The sequence below is a fragment of the Akebia trifoliata genome, chromosome 13 (genome assembly GCF_017979445.1).
Source record: "Akebia trifoliata isolate Shusen 1 chromosome 13, ASM1797944v1, whole genome shotgun sequence".
In the NCBI taxonomy this organism is placed as follows: domain Eukaryota; kingdom Viridiplantae; phylum Streptophyta; class Magnoliopsida; order Ranunculales; family Lardizabalaceae; genus Akebia; species Akebia trifoliata.
In genome coordinates, this window is record NC_141387.1 from 1,491,412 (window position 1) to 1,512,426 (window position 21,015).

At 33.7% G+C, this 21,015-nt stretch overlaps 2 protein-coding genes across 3 annotated transcripts; both read left to right on the top strand.

The window, feature by feature from the left end:
- Positions 1 to 1,912: 1,912 nt before the first annotated feature.
- LOC147387185 (uncharacterized) lies at positions 1,913 to 3,083 on the top strand. Its single transcript, XM_086421971.1, has one exon. The coding sequence runs from the start codon at positions 2,033 to 2,035 to the stop codon at positions 2,924 to 2,926; it is 894 nt and encodes a 297-aa protein (XP_086278097.1). The 5' UTR covers positions 1,913 to 2,032; the 3' UTR covers positions 2,927 to 3,083.
- A 7,303-nt stretch (positions 3,084 to 10,386) lies between these two features.
- On the top strand, positions 10,387 to 19,902 carry LOC147387186 (chromatin remodeling protein EBS-like). Of its 2 annotated transcripts, none has more exons than XM_086420740.1 (5): positions 10,387 to 10,766; positions 10,860 to 11,202; positions 11,293 to 11,361; positions 17,283 to 17,409; positions 18,791 to 19,467. In XM_086420740.1, exons 1-5 carry the CDS (start codon positions 10,694 to 10,696, stop codon positions 18,845 to 18,847), a joined length of 669 nt encoding a protein of 222 aa, XP_086276866.1. In that variant the 5' UTR covers positions 10,387 to 10,693; the 3' UTR covers positions 18,848 to 19,467. The 2 variants fall into 2 exon arrangements, with proteins under 2 accessions (XP_086276866.1, XP_086276868.1); XM_086420742.1 differs by lacking the exon at positions 18,791 to 19,467 and adding an exon at positions 19,479 to 19,902 and having other exon boundaries at positions 10,394 to 10,766.
- Positions 19,903 to 21,015: the final 1,113 nt, after the last annotated feature.

Consider the following 21,015-nt stretch of genomic DNA (forward strand, 5'->3'; position numbering starts at 1 on the left):
TAGATGTCAGAGATGTAGGTTCACATCACGAGAGCACTGAGTCACTGAACTCATTAAAAATAGGTTTTCCAATAAAATAAAAATAAAAAAGGGGATCAAAACAATCGTATGACATAGATTTATGTTGTTCTATTGTATTGATTTCACCATGCTTAACAAATAAAAATAAAAACGAAAACATAATATAATATTTTTCCCATTATAAATACTAGAAGGTGGCATATGCAAACAAAAATTTATTAAAAGAGCTTATTTGTAATTTAAATATTGATTAAAAGGTTTTTGAAAATTATACATTACAAATGATATTTTTTGTAATTTTTAAATTAAGCTCAGTGTGATTTCAATTTCCTTGATTTTTGACTAAAATGATCATATGATTATATGAAGTTTAAATATAAAAGTGGGGGCATTAATGACCACACAAATTTTGGTGCCGAACCACTTCAACTTCGCATCTTCTCATTATAAAGAGATTTTTTGCTCACATGCTACAACCGTTTGACATGTGACGCAAATGACAAAACCAATAAGAGAGGAAAATTTTCTCTTTTGCCCAATGTGAAAAAAAAAATTGAAATTTCTTTATCGGATCACCTTGTGGCATTAAAAACATGATCTGATGCAACTAGGTTGTAGAGGAAAATTCAAAAAATAATTATTTTTTACGGTTGAATTTTTATTTTAAGTTTGGGTGCTCAGTAACTGTCTAGTCTTAACTCCTTGGATCAAGTTCATTTTTTTAATATGGTTTTTTTAAAATTAAATGTAGAAGGTTGTGGTGTTAGATTTCCAATGTGGTAGGTCATGTGAGCGCAACGATTCTTTTTAAGATTTAAAATCTTAAAATTAATATTTATGGACAAAGGACAGAAATAAAATTCCTCTTTATTGCTTTTGTCATTTGTGCCATATGTCAAATGGTTATTGGGTTGATAGCAAAAAATTCTCTTCATTATAATAGTAAAGATATCAATCAAATTAGGATTAGAAATGTATAAAGGTATATGATTTTACTCTAACTTGAAAAAATAATTGACCATTATTTTTTGAAAGAAAATATCGTAGAACACTTATTGACTCAACAATTGTATTGCTTATAGTCCCCCTTGCCTTAGTAAGGATTTCACTCTTACTAAGGGTCCTTGGGCTCACCTCTTGGTATCCAAAAGCATGATTTGATGCTTCACAGGTGTAGAATACAACATTCCATGAATTTTGATTTTTTTATTTTTTCAAAATAAAATTATTTTTCACTGTTGAATTTCATTTTTAAATTTGTGAGTTATGTAAAAGTTCAGTGGCTGATCATTTTCAAAATCTTGGATCTAGTTCAAATGTTTTTTTCTTTTTTTGAATCTAAATTTTTGAATGAAACTTAGAGGGCTGTGGGGTTGGATTTCTTATGTGGTACTTCATTTGAACAAAAACGGTTCTTACAATATGTTTGAATTGAGAGAAATAATAAGAAAAAAGAGAGAAAATAAGTGAGTTGCTTTTCATTTCTCGTGTTTGGATTGTTAAGTGAAGAGAGAAAAGAAGAATAATAGAAAAAAAAATAGTAACGAGAGAAAAATAAAGAGAAAATAACTACTCATGACTAATAAAAACATTCAAAATTCTAATTCTACATTTTTTTTGTTTTTGTTTTTTTTCAAACTAAACAAGATGAAAAAAATAAATGTTATTCTTCTCTTTTTTTTTTTTTTAATGATTTTCTTTTTTTATCCTTTTAATCCAAACACAACTTTAGTAGGGCTCAAAATCTTACTATAAGTTTAAGTAACAAAAGAGTTTCACTATTACTTATTATAAATTACTTCTTTTATTGTCTTGTCAAATCAGACTTTTTAAGACCCACTAAGGATGTAAACTGTTGACAGATGACAGTTACAGTACCTCATAAAATCCCCTTCTCTTATCCTTCCTCCCCCCTCTCTCTCTCTTTCTCAAGCTTTTATTTCTTGTAGTTTTATTTGATTCCCAACAAAGGAAAGAACATTCACCTCTCTCTCCCTCTCTCTCTGTTTCAATGGAACCAGAAGGCAGAACCCAGCCGACCCTCTCTCGAATTACTAGTGGAAGGAGAAGCAACGATTCCAACTCGCCCGAGTTCGAGTTTTGGATGGTTAGAAACCCATCTTTCCCACATCCCCATCTCCTCTCCGCCGACGAATTATTCGTTAATGGTGTTCTCCTCCCTCTCCAAGTTCTCCCTCAACACCCAAACCCATCTGACTCGGACCACGTTAACCCCATCGTTGAAACAACCGATCCAGGACCCGAGTCATCGTCATCGACTCAGTTATCGACATCAAAACGATGGAAACACATCTTCAAGTTGGGTGAGAAGAAAACCGCCACTAAAGACAAAGAGAAGAAGAAAGAGAGGAAGAGTAGTAGCAGCGGCGCGAGCTCATCGGCTGAGCTCAACATCAATTTATGGCCATTTGCGCGGAGCCGTTCGGCTGGAAACAACCGGCCAAAGATGGTTTCTGGAGGTGTGACTCGTAAGGTAAGTAGCGCGCCTTGTTCACGCAGTAACTCAGCTGGTGAGTCGAAGTCGAAGAAGTGGCCGAGTAGTCCGGCTCGAGGTGGAGTTCATTTGGGAAGAAGTAGCCCTGTTTGGCAGGTTCGGCGTGGAGGTTCGTGTGTGAGGAGCTCCGAACCTGTGGTTCGGAATATGGAGAGAGGAGTCAAGAAAGATTGTTTGGAGAGTCAACGAAGTAAAAGTGGTCAACGAAGTAAAAGTGGTGGTGGTGGTGCTAGGGTTAGGGTTTTGAATTTAAGTATCCCAATGTGTATTGGGTATGATCACAGCTTGAGTTGTAGAAGCGATGGTGGTGGTAGCGGTAATGGTGGAAATGAGGGAATTGGGGGTAACATCTTTAACCTACGCACCCTCTTTTCTAAGAAAGTTTTTTAACTTTTTGGAGTTTTTTTTTTTTTTTTCTAATATTTTTGTATAAATATTGTTTTTTTTTGTTTGTTTTTGTTTTGTTGTTGTAAAGTTTGTGAACCCACTTTTACATAATTAATAACTTTAAAGTTGCTTAATTTGAAAGAAACATTGTAATTTCTTATGGTCTTTGTAATTTAGTGCTTTTATATGATGGGTTTGGGATCATTTTCTAACTTGAATTGACACATTTTGATTGAATAGTAATGAGTCCAATTAACCTTACTAAGCAATGATTTCACCCTCACTAAGAGGACTTAGGACTATCTTGTGGCATCCAAAAACATGATTTGATGCTTCACGTCGCAGAGGATAATATTCTATGAATTTTGAAAATTTTTTATAAAAAAATATATTTTTATCATTGTATTTCAATTTCATGTATGGGAGTTTTGTAGAATTTTAGTAACCATCCATTTTCAAAATCTTGGATCAAGTTCAAAAGAAATTGTTTTTATTTTTTATTTTTATCCCAGTTTTTTGAAGAAATTTAGAGGGATGTGGTGTTGGATTGTTGATGTGGTAATCCATTTGAGTAAAACGACCTCATTAAGACTTAAAATCTTACTAAGTAAGGAAAATGTTTCTCAATATTAAATTAGCAATTTTTTTTTTAATTGTTGGTATTCTCAATTCTAATCCTTTCTCATTATAAATTATGATGATTGTTGACGCAAAAAAATTGCACCATCTTGAGATTTGCACGTTTTAGATTTTCATCTCCTGTGTTATTAGGTTTGTCTTCAACACAATTTCTCCGACGTCAAAACTAAGCAATAAATAAAAATAGTAGAATAATACTGTAGAGTATTAAAAGATGTACCACAAAGCATCTAAATCCTTGTATTTATTATATAGAGGTAAAACCATAAGATCTCCTTGGATCCTGTTTCCAATTCCATCTTTATCCAATTTGGAAGAAGGATCTCAATTAAGAATGTATCTACTTAAGATCTTTTTCTTATTCACCAATTTTTTTGTGATTTTCCCTTATCGTGATTTTAACAATTATCAACTTCGTCCAATCATTAATTTTTACTAAGTTGTTTTGTTATGTGTATTGGTCCCAACGACTATCTTACCTACTAAGGTCTAAACTTGAGTCTGAATCCACCGAGCATTCCTCGTCATTGGGATTTGAACAAGTTGATTAAGATTTTTAAGATCCACTCAGATCCCTAGGTGCCATACAAAAAAATATCTTCCACAATGATGACATCAACAACATTGTGAAAAGCATGGCCTACTTTCCAACTTCTACCGAGTGAAGGCCAATGGTTGCAAGAAAATAACATAACTTAACATTTGCGCAAAATTTTAGATAGTGTCTTTTCCCCCCCCAGAAAATAACATAACTTAACATTTGCGCAAAATTTTAGATAGTGTCTTTATTCCGCCCCCCCTCCCCTCTCTCTCTCTCTCTCTCTTTCTCACTTTCTCTCACAGACATACGTCCCTTGACGTGGCATGTGCTAGAATCATAGATTTTTTTCTCAGGATACACAACTTCACATGTTTATAGGGATGTACAATTGTGCATCTCGAGGAAATATATGATTCTAGTCCAAACCACATTAGGGAAGGCATGTTAAAGGAGGCGTTAGAAAATTACCGACTCTATTTAATTAGGTAATGACTAAAATTGCCCTCACAATATTTTAGATCATAGATTTAATGATTAAAAAATGATCTAAATATCTAATGATCAACAATGTCTAAAGAAGTTAAATCTCAAAAAATCTCTCACCAAATAATAATTTTGTAATTGTGTGTCAATTTCTTATGCTTCCGATTCTACTTCTATGATTCTTGTAGCTGAAAGATTATCTATGTTTTCAATTTCTTTGCATTTGTTGAGAGATCAATGCCTCATTTGGTCGACATATTGCAATATAACTTAAATCATGATAATCTAACTACCCCATGTGGCAAATTCAATTGACTACCTTGACGTGACAAGTTCTGGAGTTGTAGATCTGCGCTTCTGGGGATACACGACTGCACTTCCCCATAAAAAAAGTGTATCTCGAGAGAAACAGGTTTCCCAAGTAGCACAAATCTACGATTCCTGAACTTGTCATGTCAGGCAGTTGATTGAGTATGTCATGTGGGGTAGTCAGATTATCACGACTCATATAACTTTGAGCTTGAGTCCAAGTGAATAAAAGAATAAAGACGACACCATTCTATTATTATTCTTGTTGATTATATAAATAATGTTTATAGATATGTTAGGTCAAGCAAATCAAGAGTTCATAAATAATTCTACAAGAGTCCAAATGTAAAAAAGGCGATTATTTCCAACTTAACTTATTCTAAATTATGTAACATTTTTAATATCCCTAATGATTTTTTTATTTGAAAATTTTCACTCGATCAGTACTCGACTGACATTGCAAAGGCACAAAACCGTTGATTGTTTTCCTTTTGTATCCCGAAGAAAAATATCTATCATTTTGTACCCTTACCACATCAATCGTGTACACCGAATGAAAATTTTAAAATTTTGTTTTTTATTTATTTATATTTTTATATAGAGAATTATGGCAAGAGAAAAATGAAAGAAAATGAAATAAGGAAGAGACAACCACCCAAAGAACAACAAGAAAGACAAAGCAACTTAAGAACAAATTGAAACAAACCATACAAAGTTACAAACAAGATAACTCTAAAAAGGAAAATTTTCAGAGGAGAATCCTTTAAAAATATGAAAAAATTGCACCAAAAAAAATGGAAAAAAATTCCAAGAATGCTGATAAATCCCTCAAAAGTTTTACAATTTCTCTCCTCTCAAATACTCAAACATGACGTAAATGAGACAAAATCCAAAGGATTCTCATAATATCGGAAAAAAGCCATGGATTGCCAACCCTCAAATATGCAGTTATAATTTTGATTGATGTCTAATGGACTGTTAATGGGCCCATTGGGTTAACTGTTAACTCAAGTTAGAAGCCCAATATGTAAATTGGTGGTCAAAAGGTCAATTAAGATATATTATACTTGTTACATTATGTGTCTTATAAACCTTGGATGAAGGGTGAAGACGATTGATGATTTCTAACTGTCAGATTTGAATGTCCTATCATCATGGCCTTTAAAAAACAGCTATGTGGTTTGGTTGAGCCCATCTCCAAAAATAATTCAATAGTTGATATAGAAATCAGTTATTTCAATGGGCTTTGTTTTGACCTCAACATTAACCATTGTGAATTGGGTTTGAGTAGTTTTGTTAGATACGCTTAGTTATTGGGTTGGGTGTGCCCGATTCATCTAGATTCATGTATAGGGCCCGATTTTTCCATGAGAGCCAGGCTCGTCACATTAGGCATGGACGAGACGAGTTTTTTTGGTTTTGCGAAAGCTCGCTAGATGAACGATACGTCTCGGACGAGATATAGAAAATGTTATCCGAGATATTTGAGACCAACAAGTTTTCAGCCAAAATTTCCTCAATTAAATGTTCAAGAAACCCTAACCCAAACTCTAAGGAATTGCAAGAACTACCAAACCCAATTCTATGCATCTCTCAATCACCCCAAAGCTTGCCATTGCCATACCTCTCATTTTGGTGGTAAGTCTCCTTCATTTCTTGTTATTAATATGTCAAACTTCAGTTATGTGAAGCATATTGGGAAATTTGTAGCTCTTTTTAACATGCCCTTTCGTTGAAATCGGAGAAACCAAAGAACAAAGGATTTGGGTCCAACTGGGCTGAAAAAGTTCATCTTCTTCATCAGATTTTTTATAAGGTTAAAAACCATTGTCTCAATGCAGAATGAGATGACTCGAATGAGACATATTGTTCAAGTCAACTCGATATCAGGCATGAATGAGACGAGACGATAAATCAAGTTTTAAAACCATGCGTCACATAGCTCGAATTGGCCAAATAACTTATGTTATAGTTTTGGTTTTTTGTTGTTGTTGTTGCTTATTGTGGGTATCCCCACCCTTCGGGTGAGACTAATCTCATGGTCACATGCACTTGCCCTGCAGAAAGTCTTACGTGCAATTGGTTGAGTCAAGGGTCAATCAAACTTGGAGGGTGGCCCTAAGGAATTCATAGCTTCGTGGGGTTTTGAACACTTCACCTACCCTTCCCGAAAAGCTTATCAAGGCTCGGCTTGCCACTAGGCTATTGTTTTGCTTATAATGTAAGATAACTATATTTATAATATTTGTAACCATGGATTGATTCTACCATAATATACAGGTAAACGACTTGCCATGGTTCAATATTAGTGGATCCAATGGATCGGATTGTTTCAAGGATGATGCTCCCAACTCCATCGATAAAAGTTCGAGCTAATGAAGTGTAACTAATGAATGATCTATGCGATAAAAATGGGATCGGGTGTGGGTAATGTCAATGGGATCTATTTTGACTACAAACAATCAAGATGTGATCAAGATCCTTAAGAATCCTAAATATGCAATCGAAGAAATCATCCTTAGATTCTAGTTAATTGGGTTGGGTAATGTCACGTCAAAAGACATTAAACCATGTTTGACCCATTTCTTAATTCGGATCTACTCCAAGGAGCCAAAGCTGCTACATTTGGTTTTTAGATTAATCGGATTTTGGTTAAAGTCTGACCCATTTTATGTCCTACCATCTAAGTAGTGATCAAGATCGTTGAAAGCTAAGACAGTAAGACTTGAAAACATATATTCACAAATTATATTCTCTCTCTATGAATCATGAAGGAGAATCTTGTCCATCAATGTTTTTTCAAGTATTAATTTTTTTTTTTTTTGATATCAGGGATGTGTTTGGACTTACGTCCGACTAGGGGGACTAGATGAGTCAAGGCCGAAACCAAGGCATATGGGACTCTTCCCCAGGCATGTGCAACACCCACACATCACACGCACCAGGTAAGTGAGGGAACGCCCTCGTGGGTGGTCCCGAGGAAATCGAACACACAACCAACAGATTCTCACTCCTTATTGGATTTGAAATTGCCATTGAACCATCCCTTCAGGGTTGGTCAAGTAGTCATTAGAACATTAGATTAACATGAATAATACATTGAATTAAATTAGGTTAAGTGGTTGTATCATATCTACCATAAAAATATTCCACATTTGATTTGCTCTGAGTTTTTACACACACACACACTTAAAAAAAAATACAAAAATATATAAAATTATTTATAAAAGAAAGGTTCTCTTTTGCCCATTATGGGACTTTGTTCTAAAATGTTCAAATAGATGATTTATAACCATTAGACTCAAATAAGATTTCAGCATACAATGCTCACACCAATGGTTAGAAATCACCTATCACTCTGCTTTAGGTGTGCAGGTGTTCCAAGTTGTAGCCAAATAATTCATGGACAGGTGGTCCCAATAAATGAAACTAATTTTAAAAACTGTGAATTGTACCTAATTTTGTTTTATATAATATGTATTTATTATTACACCGTGCAACAATGAAGGAAGAGAGCCACATTTATATCCTGGTAACATATCATGAGAGACATCCGCTACTCTCGCTTGGGATTCCTTTTCGATCATTCGTCGCTCTCATACGTTTTCCTACATTTTTTGGGATGAGATTAGTATCTCAATCGTACATCCGATCCCATAAAATTTTTTCAACGTGCAATAGAATAAATCAGGAGGACATCAAATTTCGAACACACAATTAAAATAAGTAAATCCATGTCGCTAATTTTATTATTGAGCCAAATTTGTTTAAGAAGCGAAATAACCTCCAATGGTGTCATTATTAAAATTTTCAAGATCTAGGTTCTTGTAAATGCAAAAAATTTGCTATACCTCGAGATTCTCTCTGACAAAATAGTTATCCTTGTCCTGTGCTCCTAGGAGGGCTAAGTCAGAATTCCTAGCATTAGTAGTGTTTAGTATTTTCAGAGAAAAAATTGTATGCCTTTTGGTGTGTTATATCTTTGTATTTACAATGGTTTCTTCCCTTTGATCCTCCTAGATCTTTTCCTTAATTTTCGTTTGAGTGGTTACATTTGTTTGGGGATTTACCATGATTTTCACAGATACAGTTATGCTCTTTATTTGGTGGGATTCGTAACACCCTCGGAACTCGGTTACAGGCAAGTTGGGCCTTTCTTATCCCTCGGTTAATTCAAACGTTCGGCTCATTCAATTAATTTGGGCACTCGACAACGTTTCTTCAAGATTGTTACACGTCTCTTTTTCTCAAAATATCCTCCACAATTTCTTAGTTGGAGATTAAAGAAATTCATCCAAAGAGTGACCCGCTTAAAAGAGAGGTTTGAATTGTACAGATAACAAGACAAGTACATGATACAAGCTTTGCCAACTATCTTGTCAAAACATGATGTTTTACGATCTCTTATTAGAAAGAACAAAGAAACATTACATGTTTGAAAATGAAGGTAAATTGGAGGGGGACGTATACTTCATAATTATTTTTGTTACGAAAATGATTCTCTAATGTGCCGTCATATTTGTTTTATACTTATTTATCTTTCTTGTGAACCCATATTCAATTCAAAGGCATGAAGATAGAAAAAGATCTAGATGGGGCCGGATTTACATCGCGGGTACTTGTCTCAATAAGAATTTTAAAAGCCTATAGATTAATAAGCTATTGCGACAGGTATTAACGATAAATAAAAAATCCATCACTATTTGTCCTCTCAACTGTCCCTCACAAAATATTTTTTTCACTCCTAATTGCCCTTACAATATTTTCTTTTACTCTTAGTCGTCCCCACATGGGCAAAATCAATGGAAGATACTGACTTGAGGTGATTTCATTGCCACATCATCAATGTAGAAAATGAGTAAATTTATGAGTTTCATCATTAAAAAAATTTATATAATAAAACACAATTGTGATTCCCTATTTTTATTTTAATATTTATCTTCCTGTTAGGAATGTATCTCGAGAATAACGTTCTATTATCGTTTCTCTTTTATCTTTTTTTTAAAATATTTATTTTATTTTATATATTATTTTTTATTTTCTCTTCTTTTTCAATAATACCTCTTAATAATTTTTAAAAATATTAAAAATTATAAGTGACACGACCAAACTTTAGTATACACATACAGAGGACGTATGATTATTTTCATAAATATAAAAAAATTTAACTGAGACAGTAATTTTGAAAAATTACATATAATAATATTTTTTATATAATAATTTTCAAACTTGTGGTCTTATAACAACTCCTATAGTCCCATGCAAAAATACAACTCATCTCAACATTACATCTTCATCCAATGGTGGGGGTCCATTTTTTATCACAAAAAGATCAAGATCAACGGTTAACACCAACTACTCTACCACTCTACTCCTACTGTAGATCTCTGAGTATCATACGCGTATGCATCTGTATGTAAAAACACATACGCATACGGTAACCGTATATACGGAAAACGTACGAGAATGGCTATGCTGCCATCCATGCATCAATGCTGTTCATGCTTCGCATGCGGACATATGTCATCGTCGGAAACGAGCCTCTTCTGACACTATCCCGACTTTCTCTCTATTAAGCTAGGGTTTCTGTTCTTTCCCCCCAAATCTAGGGTTTAAACGGCCATTTTCACTCTTATCACCTCAAAATCTCCAAAACCAGACCGGAATCATCTGTAATGCACTTAGTTTTCTAATTTCTCCATTAAAATACCTTCAGATTGATACTTGTCAAACTCTCTGTCGTTCTCTCTACCCCTAAAACCCTCTATTTTGAACTAAAGCGGAGAAGGTCGGAATTAATGGCGAAGACGAGACCAGGAAAGAAAGATTTGGATTCTTACACCATCAAAGGCACCAACAAGATCGTCAAAGGTAAAACTTCTCTTACTTTTCTACTAATTTCTCTAAAAAAAAGAAAAAAAATCCTGTTTTGGAAAATTTATGGAGCTTTGATGGGTTCTTCAGCTGGAGATTGCGTGATGATGCGTCCTTCGGACTCAGATAAGCCACCTTATGTGGCTAGAGTGGAGAAGATTGAAGCCGATAATCGAAACAATGTGAAGGTTCGAGTAAGGTGGTATTATCGTCCAGAGGAATCTCTGGGAGGGAGGAGACAGTTTCATGGTGCAAAGGAGTTGTTTTTGTCGGACCACTACGATGTGCAGAGCGCGCACACAATCGAAGGGAAGTGCACTGTTCACTCATTCAAGAGCTATACTAAGCTTGAGAATGTCGGAGCTGAGGATTATTTCTGTCGGTTTGAGTATAAGGCGTCCACTGGTGGATTCACACCGGATCGAGTTGCAGTGTGAGTAAGATTTCTCTAGCTTGTAATCCTGTTGAAGTTCTTAATTGCACTAGTTGGTGATTGAAATTTGGTTTGGATTTTTGTTTGTAGGTATTGCAAATGTGAGATGCCTTATAATCCGGACGATCTCATGGTTCAATGTGAAGGATGCAAGGACTGGTAAACTTTTTAGGATTCAGTTTGTTTTCAGTTGAAATAGACATATTTTAATATTTGATTGGGTATGATTTTGAATCTTTTTATTTATTACTGGTTGTGGGTAAATATTTTGATTGCGAGGTGCTTGTGTTTTACTGTTTGACCTCCTTATAATTTGTTGATTTGAATTTTTTTATGTATTTTTCTTGAGCTTCTTTAGAATTTGTTATTTCCGGACCTATATTTTCTAGGTTACTCATTTGAAGTTCAATGTGGATTACTGGTTTTGGGTGAGCTTGATAATCATCAAAGCCTTATCCCAAAAATTTTAGTCGATTGAACGAGTCCTATTTCTTCATTCAATTCTATCTAAAGCTACATCTTTTCTTAATTTTGGTGAATTCTGTTGATCTTCCACTCTCTCTTTTAGAACCTTCGACTTGTGTGTTCCTTACAATTGAGGATGTAATCGGCCTTTATTCGTGTGTTTCACAGCAACATAAATTATTGCTAAAGAATGTAAAATGTTGATTTGGGTGAAGTTATTTCTTCATCATCTTCATTGGCATCAGAGCCTTCTCCTAAATATCTTTGGTCGGCTGAAAATCCTCCTATTCAATTCTGTGTAATGCTACGCCTTTTGTTAATTAAAGTTTGTATAGAGCGAAGGATCGTGATTCATGCTAGTGGATGGCCCACAACCATTTCTATACTTGTTTTTGCTGAAGAAATTGTTCTGTTATTACCACTCATATGTTTGTAATGAAGACTTAGACCCAAGTAAGGAAAATGTATCTGCAGGCTTGTGCTAATTGATTATGAATTAGGTGTTCAATGCACGTGCCTTAACTATTTCCCTATGGAGTTTCTATATCATATGGAGCTTACAGTTATGTTCTTTACTAGATATTATTATTGAGAAGTGCCACCATTGGTTACATTGAGATGGCATAGAGGGAAATGTTTGCAGATGTAAGAAGTTTTTATATAAATTGGGAAATTTTAATATTACATCATGAAGGTTTTGGATGATTCTATTTAAAGTGTTGAAAGTACTAGTTTGATTTTTTTTTTTTTTTACTTGGCTGACATGTACTATTGGAGGTTCATCTTGTTATATATTCTTTTTTCAATTTTATTTCATTGATACTACCACATTCTCATTTGGCCAGGCAATATTTCACAAAAAATTGAGTCTTCAATCATGTAACAACGACTGATACCACGTGTCTTGGTTTCGACCTTGATACCGAGTGTCAAATAACGAACCCAAAATATTGATGTGCCCGTACAATTTATTCCATATCATAATCATTTATGCATTGTCCCAAATATCGAGGACAACAACATGAATCCCATTTCACCATTTAACTCTATCTCAAGTTCTATCATCTGTCTAGGCAGTCTTTAGATTACACCATCTAGTGTAATGTCTTTTGAATACTTTACTTTGTGTTAAATATACAGTATAGAAAGAATATACTTAAATGAGTTGATAATTAACATTATATAGATGAGATGCAAATATTAGTTGAAAACAAAAATATTTGAATAAAGCAAGATTTGTTTGAAAAGTGTATTTGCATGGGCCAACATGTGAGTATGTGCATCTTATACATTGTATGGGGCAGAATTTTTTTTAGAAATGAAGTATGCTTGTTGCATAGTGGGTCACTTGCAATGTTTGAAAAATTGAAGTGTGAAGTGGGACACTTGCAATGATTTTTTGCCTTCTTTCTTGACTCATGTTTTTTGTTTTATTTTTAGTCCTACATCAACCAATTAGAGAATGATCCAGTGGTTTATAAATGTTCATTGTTTTAGACTTAGGTAAAGTTAAGTTTGACCAAGGACTGCTGCACACATGAGCCTGTGCGTTGTCACTTTGGGCCGAGCTGGGGCATTGGCAACTAGTCAAGAGTCATGGGCTAACATGTGGGCTTTGTTTAATGACCCATCTTTTGGGACAAAAAATTATTAAAATTTTGTGTTAATCAGATTATGTCCATATTCAATGTATCCTTTATTTTTGTCTATTGAAGACTTAACATTTTCCCCTATACTTTTGACAGACAAGCCTAATTGTGTCATGTGTCACAAGTGGATGAGGTATCTGTTGGGCTTCTCTTAAGAGCTCCTTTATTTTCACATATTTTTAATGGACATGCTCGATTGTACCACATGGCACAATAAATAGTGCTAAAAATTGAATGAAAAGTTAAATTAAGAAAAATAGAATGTTCCCTGGTTTTTGTGTATATTTTTTGCGGTAGGGCAAAGTCCCCTTTTATAAACTTGGGAAGGCCAAAGACACCTCACTTCATTGTGCCATGTGACATGTGGCCTTGTCCAATCTTAAGAACTAAGTTACGACCCAAATTGTATACTATATTTTCGCATGCAAGGTTTCAAATATTGTTTCAAGGCAATATTTCAATCATGAGAAAAACCAAAATGATCTCTACCGAAACACTGAATGTTTCAGGGTCAACATTTCATTATGGTTTCGGATAAAACTGTAAGGTTCCACTGAAATATTATTAAACGAATTGAAATTTCAAACCATGTTTGTATGTGTTTAAGATTCTTGACTTTCTTATGATTTATGAGGCTTCTAGATGTTGAGTGACTCATGTTATGTCTCTTGGGCTTCAATGAAGTCGGTGTCACCATGGATATTATCACATGATGTTTTTATCTTAGGCATTCTTTGTAGCGGTATACTTGTCTCTAAACGCCAATGTATTGGTCAAATAATGTGTAAATAAACCTTCAAAAATGTAAATAGGTCATTGTTGCTCATAGGAATCAATTTCCCACAAGGCTACCCCTTTTTCCCTATGAAAAATCTTTTATTGGTAAAGTTCAAGGGACCTTACATTTGTATCACATCCACTCAAGCACACTTGCATTCTTTTCCTTGTAAAATGCATTAATTGAAGCATGTGCAATGATATGATATGCTCCTTGATCCATTTTCATGTCTACTATTTTTGTTTGATTCACCATTTGAAATCAATTGTGAGTCTTACTATGATGACTAATCAACATATACCAGTGAAAATTACTATACATACAATCCCGTAATAGAAAGATGTAGAAATGCTATTTATGAAATGAGACCCTTTAAATATCTTCTATCTACCCTTGTCTAATGCCATTTACTGTAAATGTTGTAGTCTTACATTTTCTTTATTAATAAAATTTCATTGAAAAAGGTGGTCTAGAATACCAACCAAGATACAAGACTCGAGAACATGATAAACCCAACCAACTACTCAAAGGATCACCCCAGAAAATCTTTAAAGAAAGCACCTCTAAATATTTTAAGATTATACACCAAAAGAAAATCAAGTCAAGAATGGTAGTGAATAATTTTTTTTCGATTGCTCCTGATTGTCAAAAATTCACGAGTTTATTTTCTTCCAAAAAGCCCAATAGATTGCAAATGGTACAAAGCTCCAAAGAAATCTTTTAGCATCTGCAAAAGATCTACCCATAACGAACCACCTGTCTAACAAGGATCCAATGAGCATTGGAAAACACCCCACAATGCCAAAGAGAGAAAGGAAATGATACCAAATTTGAGTAGCCCACCCTACACGAGATACTTATCTTGAACCATAGTATTAAATTTCGACATATTTCCATAAAATATACCGAAATATTTCCATTTCCACAAGTTCCGACACAAACTTTAACCGACAATTTCTTTTTGTATATATTTCAGTAGAAATCACTATTCATATCGTGAAATATTTCGATAATTGTGAATTTCATCCGAAATATCATTTTTTAGGTATAAAAATGCAATATTTCGGTGGAAATATTTCAATGAATAGTAACTTTCAACCGAAATATTTTCTTTTGAAAAAAACTTATAATTGCTTTTAGGAAGAACTTGTAAATTACACTTAGTATTTACTAGTAAAAAATGCATAGAACATTCATCCATTGGTATAAATGAATTATGATTAGTTAGTTATTTATATCATCTTATTTTAATCTATTCTAAGCATATTAGTTCGTTCATATAAGCACGCATACAATCAATCATGTTTCAATTAGATGGATACATTAGTCATTTATTCATACTTATTAAAAAAATAAAAGAAATATAATTACACATGAATGCAATACTTAATATTTTTTTCATTTTAATGTCTTACATATTAAGTTGTATGTAGTTAAAGCAACATTATTATTGTTATTTCCACCGTCAGCCTCTCAATACATGTATTTGTAGCAAAATGTTGCTGATATTCAATCTCTCACTCCATATGGTATTTTATTGTAATTTGATGACTTAATGGGTGTGTTTTAATGCCTATTTTATCGTTTCCTATAGGGTTAATGAAAATTTTATCAATATTTCTGTCATTTCCATCATTTCCAAAAATTGTATTCATTTCCACATTCATCGAAATATTTCCATTTCCAGATTAACCAAAAAAGACACTGAAATCTAAATTTAATACCTTGCCATTGATTAGTTGATTGCTCAAAAATTATATTTCTTAATTGATGTGTGATGTGCAGCGGAGAGAAAGATAACCATCTCCTTTATTGTCCAATTGCATTTTCAATTTGGTCTCACTTATTTCATTTCATTCAAAATAAGTAGGATCTGACCATCCCAAGATCCATCCAGGTCAGCCTTGAATCTTGGTCTAGTTATGCCTTCAATGCTAGAAGTAGAATCCTTTGAAATCTTTTGCCTTTTGAAACCTACTGGGGGATTTGGAGAGAGGAATGCCAGCACGTTTGAAGGGCAGGGAAGCAGCATTGATGGTATTAGCATGGAATTTAAAGCCTGAATGTCTCAATGGTCTCAAGGGTTTAAAAGTGTTCTAGGGGGCACTGTTTGCTGACTTTAAGTTTAGATGGGATTCGTTGATTTAGTTGGGCTGTTTTGTAGGGGTTTCTTTTGAGTTGTTGATGATTTCTGCTTCAAGGATTCTGATGAAATTAGACATGACTGATTACATGTATACTGATGCCCTCTCATTATTGTTATTATTGTTCTGATGCCTTTCGTTTTGCCCAATATTGTTCATACATCCTTTATTTGGGCATACAGTTACAGTAGAGACAGCTTGAGGTAGGGCTCCTCGTAATATGGGATGGTTAAGAATGCTAATGTCAAACTCAAGCCTTGCCAGCTTAAACAGAATAGGTTACTTGGAAGTAGCAAGGAAAAAAATTTTGCAGACTAAAATATCCATTTTAGTATCATAAAAAGAAACATAGGTTTAAGAAGGTGACCTCTACGGAATTGCCGTCTTGAAGCGGCTTTGGCAACCTCCGAAAGAACCATTGGGAATGTTTCTTCCCTTTAGATATTTTACTTAGCAAAATAAAAAGGGTAAATATGCTTTGACCCGCTGTAGTTTGGCATAATTCCATTTTAACCCCCTGACATTTTGATAATTGCAGTTTCCTCCCCTTTCACAAACAGGATTAAAATTTAGATACTATTTTACTATTTTATCCTCTTATTTTATATTAGCAGAAATAAAATATAAAACAATAATTGAAATGCCCCCGCCTAAGCATTCATTGAACTCATTTTTTTCACATGCATATTTTTGTTTATAAAAGACTTAAACATTTTTAAAATGGCAAAATGGTCTTTTTAAAAAGGAATTTAACTGTTAGGTTGATGGCAATTTGATGGAAGGGGGTAAGTGAGCCCCTTAGATAACTAGTAGGGAGGTAAGTGCAATTATCAAAACGTTAGGGGGTCAAAGTGTAATTTACCCATATAAAAATAAAAATATTAGTAGATATTTTTTTTCCATAATGTAATAAGATGGCTTTCAGTTATGAATAACTTACTAAATTCATCTACTATTAGATTGTTCAATTTTCTTTGCTACCTCTAGTCATATTCCATGAATGTATGATGCATGATGTGTTTTACTTTTCCATTGTCTGAGCAGGTTTCATCCTTCATGTATGGGCATGTCTATAGAACAGGCAAAGAAATTGGAGCAGTTTTTGTGTTCTGATTGTTCGTCTGATGATGATGCCAAGAGATCCCAGAACGCATTTCCTGTTGAGCCTAAGGTGAGAATACTGATTATTGTTCTCTTGTGTTTCCTGCTTGGACTTAAACTTTCTTCAAATGATTGAGTGAAAGATAACATTTAGGTTTTTGATTCTCCGTTAATTTATTTTTTGGGTAGTTTGTAGGGGTTTTATTTTGTTGGAAGACAACGAGTTAGGAACTAACAAAAGTTCTGGATGAGAAATTTGACATGCTTCTGTAGCATATAGCAGTGTATTGTAGGCAATTGGTTTTGTGAATTATTATTATTTTTATTTGGAGAAAGGATATCAATGTCACTTAGCATTAATTCAGAGCACTAAATCATGCCAACAATGAGGAGCACTGTAGTGTTTAATAGTTGATTCCAAAGGAAAGAAAAAAAACCAAATGAATAAGAGTTCAAGGGGTATAGAAAATGTATGAAATTCGTTTAGCTTGATCATATAAAATTCTAACATCACGAATTTGGCCTTAAACATCTGTAGCTACCATTAATTTTTCCATTCTCAGCCAAGTAAGTTTAATTATCTTTGGGATAAGGCTTCAATGATGGTGATGGTATGGACCCATGTAGCGTCTGACAGATATGAGGCGTTTGACTTGACGTCTCCAAGAAATCCGAAACAAATTTGTGCCGATCCTTTCACTTGCCGTAATTTAATATTTTAGTTGTATTCAATTAGAATGTATTTTTTAAAAGAAAAAAAAAAAAAACCAAATAAACAAATTCTGAACACTTTTGTACGCTATACATCCAATAACGTAATAAATTCAGGTAGATTGATAAGTGGAAGACTATCAAATAACTAAAGTTTTATTAACAATTACTTCATAGATCCAATAATGTAATAAATTCTGGTAGATTGATAAGTGGGAGACTACCAAATTACTAAAGTTTGATTAACAATTTAATACATGATAGTCACCGATAAATTTTTTTACAAAGTACTGAAATGAAACATCCCTCTTTTAGAACTTTTACTAAACATCGTTAAAATAACGTGCGTCACAGGTTTACCTGTCAGGATGTGTCGTTACATAAGCTCCCCAAGATATGCGCGATACCGTTAGCGTATTTTAAGTCTCAGGGAACCTTCATTTTATTGCATATGTGCGGTTGGTTTAACAATCAGTGAATCATACGATCATTAGTTGAGGAATAGACAGTTTCTGGAGTCTTTGTGAGCTTCTTTTGTTTCCAAAATTTATTGGGATTTCTTATGAAGTGTTTGGGAGTTTTCTTAAAGAAATTAAAAATTGCTTAGAGATTTGAAAGTTTCTAATATGTCACTTGAGAATTGTGAAAGGAGATGCATCTGCCGAGGAATAGTGATTTTCGTCAATGTTATTTGGTTGGATGATTATAATATAACTTCTCTCAGAAGAGTTTCTATGCAGCTGGTCTACTGGTTGAACATCTGGCCCTTTTCTATAGCGATTCTTTGCTTGATTTAATCACTTTTTGAGTAAGCTTCTTACTGTTCTTCCAATTATTAGCAATAATTTTTGTTCTAACACGATTAGATTTGGGCCCGATCTACATCACTTGGTTTCTTATTCAGATTGATCAACAAAGTAGTGATCTCTTTTTCCTGTCTAATAGTTTTATTTTTATTTGAAATACAACAGCCGGTTGAGATGACTAACCGAAAGGAAAGCATCTAAAAATTACAAATAGAGTCCCATCTAAAAACGAAGTCCTCAAAGAAAACACCCTTAAACTTAGAACATAATTTACACCAAAAAATCCACCCCAAAACATTCAACACAATATCCTGAAAAGAAGAGACCTCCCCTTTGAAAATTATCTTATTCCTCTCCAACCAAAGCCCCAAGATAGTAGCAGAAGGAAGGAAAACCTCCTAAGGATTTTCTTTCTCCCCAGAAACATGGCTGAATCCCAACTTCGGAATAAAGATGATAATTAGTTTGGGAATACTTGGAAAACTTTGCACTTTCTTCTCTTTAAGATTCTAATTCTAACTGCTAATCACTTGTCAATCTGCTCTAGTGTCACTTTTTTTTTTATATTTTATTTTATGTCCATCATCTTATATTCACGGTGTGTCTGAGATGGTTGTTTTAGGTGGAGCTGAAGCGTCGGAAGAGATGACCAGTTGATGTGGAGTAGTAGTGTTGGTGAGGAGATACTCGTTTACTTGCGTGTTAGCTCTTCTTCAATGTTGGTTTTATGTGGAATTGTATAGTGCAGAGAACATACTGTGCATGGCGGGGACAAGGATCTTTTCTCAATTTATGTTATTAACTTTATGTGTTGTGTGCTAGATGTAGAAGGTGACTTATTTCTGTGTTTGTGTCATCTAATGTGTAAAAGTGGTGTTCTTGTTAAAACATGGAACCTCTCAAGTGCACATGAAACATACATTTAGGGAAAATGAAGTGTGGATTTGCACCCTTAATATGCTCACTATAGTTGTAGCTTAAAATTATTACATTATGTCGAAAACCCATCAATCTCTCATCAATGAATTACATCTTCCTTCTGGTTCCTTTATAGTTTAGCAGGCAAAACTGAGATGGCTTATATGGCAGTGATGTTAAAATGGCTGCTTACAGCATCGTTGGGGATGAATTTTGGGTCCCACACCAGTACCTTTCTGATGGACTTTTATTTTGTAATTTTAGATTTATAAATACGTAAATGTTTCGGCCATAGACCTCATCACCATTGATGGGAGTGCGATCCGCACCAGAAACGTCCAGTATGTTTTGGGGGATAAAAACCACCCAATTTTGTCATTTTTAATTTTGTGAAAAAAATAAAAATATAAGAACCCTAAGGACTGATAAAAACCTGAGCATTCGGAAAATGGGAAAGATGGGGCGAAAGAAAAGATCTCAATTCTGTTGGATTTCTCTTTAATAGTATTTCCTCCATCTCTTTTATAGAGATATTAGATTGGCTAAATTGCACAATGAAACACCAAATCTTAAATATTCTCAACGAGTGGAATCATTTTATATGATTTTGTTGGGTATTAGTGTAGGACCCATTTGAATTTTCCTATTGCGCATTAATTAAATTACAAAAATACTTTTGGATTATATCTGTTAGTATATTCAAAGTAATCTATCTATAATAATATAAACTATCTATTATATATAATATAAAATAAAGACACATTTCTTTATTTACCCTAGCAGCACTTGCACCACTCATTGATACAATTGGTAATTGGATTTCAACTTCAGATTTTTGTGTGATTTTTTTATATATAGAAAAATCATTGTTATTTGCCTAAAAATCACATGGTTCTTGCCAAAGTTTGATGGATCCGACTAGCCTTACAAAGGGTCGTTGGGCTCACCTTATGGCATCCAAAAATATGATCTAATGCTTTAGAGTTGTCAAGGATAAATTTCTATAATTTTGAAAAAAAAATTCAAATTTTTTTATTATTTTTTACTGTTGAATTTTAATTTTAAGTTTTGGAGTTAGGTGGAAGTTTAACATACGTCCATTTTCAAAACCTTGGATCAAGTTTGAAAAAAGAAAAAAAAATGAATTTTTTTTTTTAGATTTAAGTTTTTTGATGAAATTCAAAATGCTATTGTGTTGGATTGTTGATGTTGTAATCTATTTGAGCAAAACGATTCTTAGT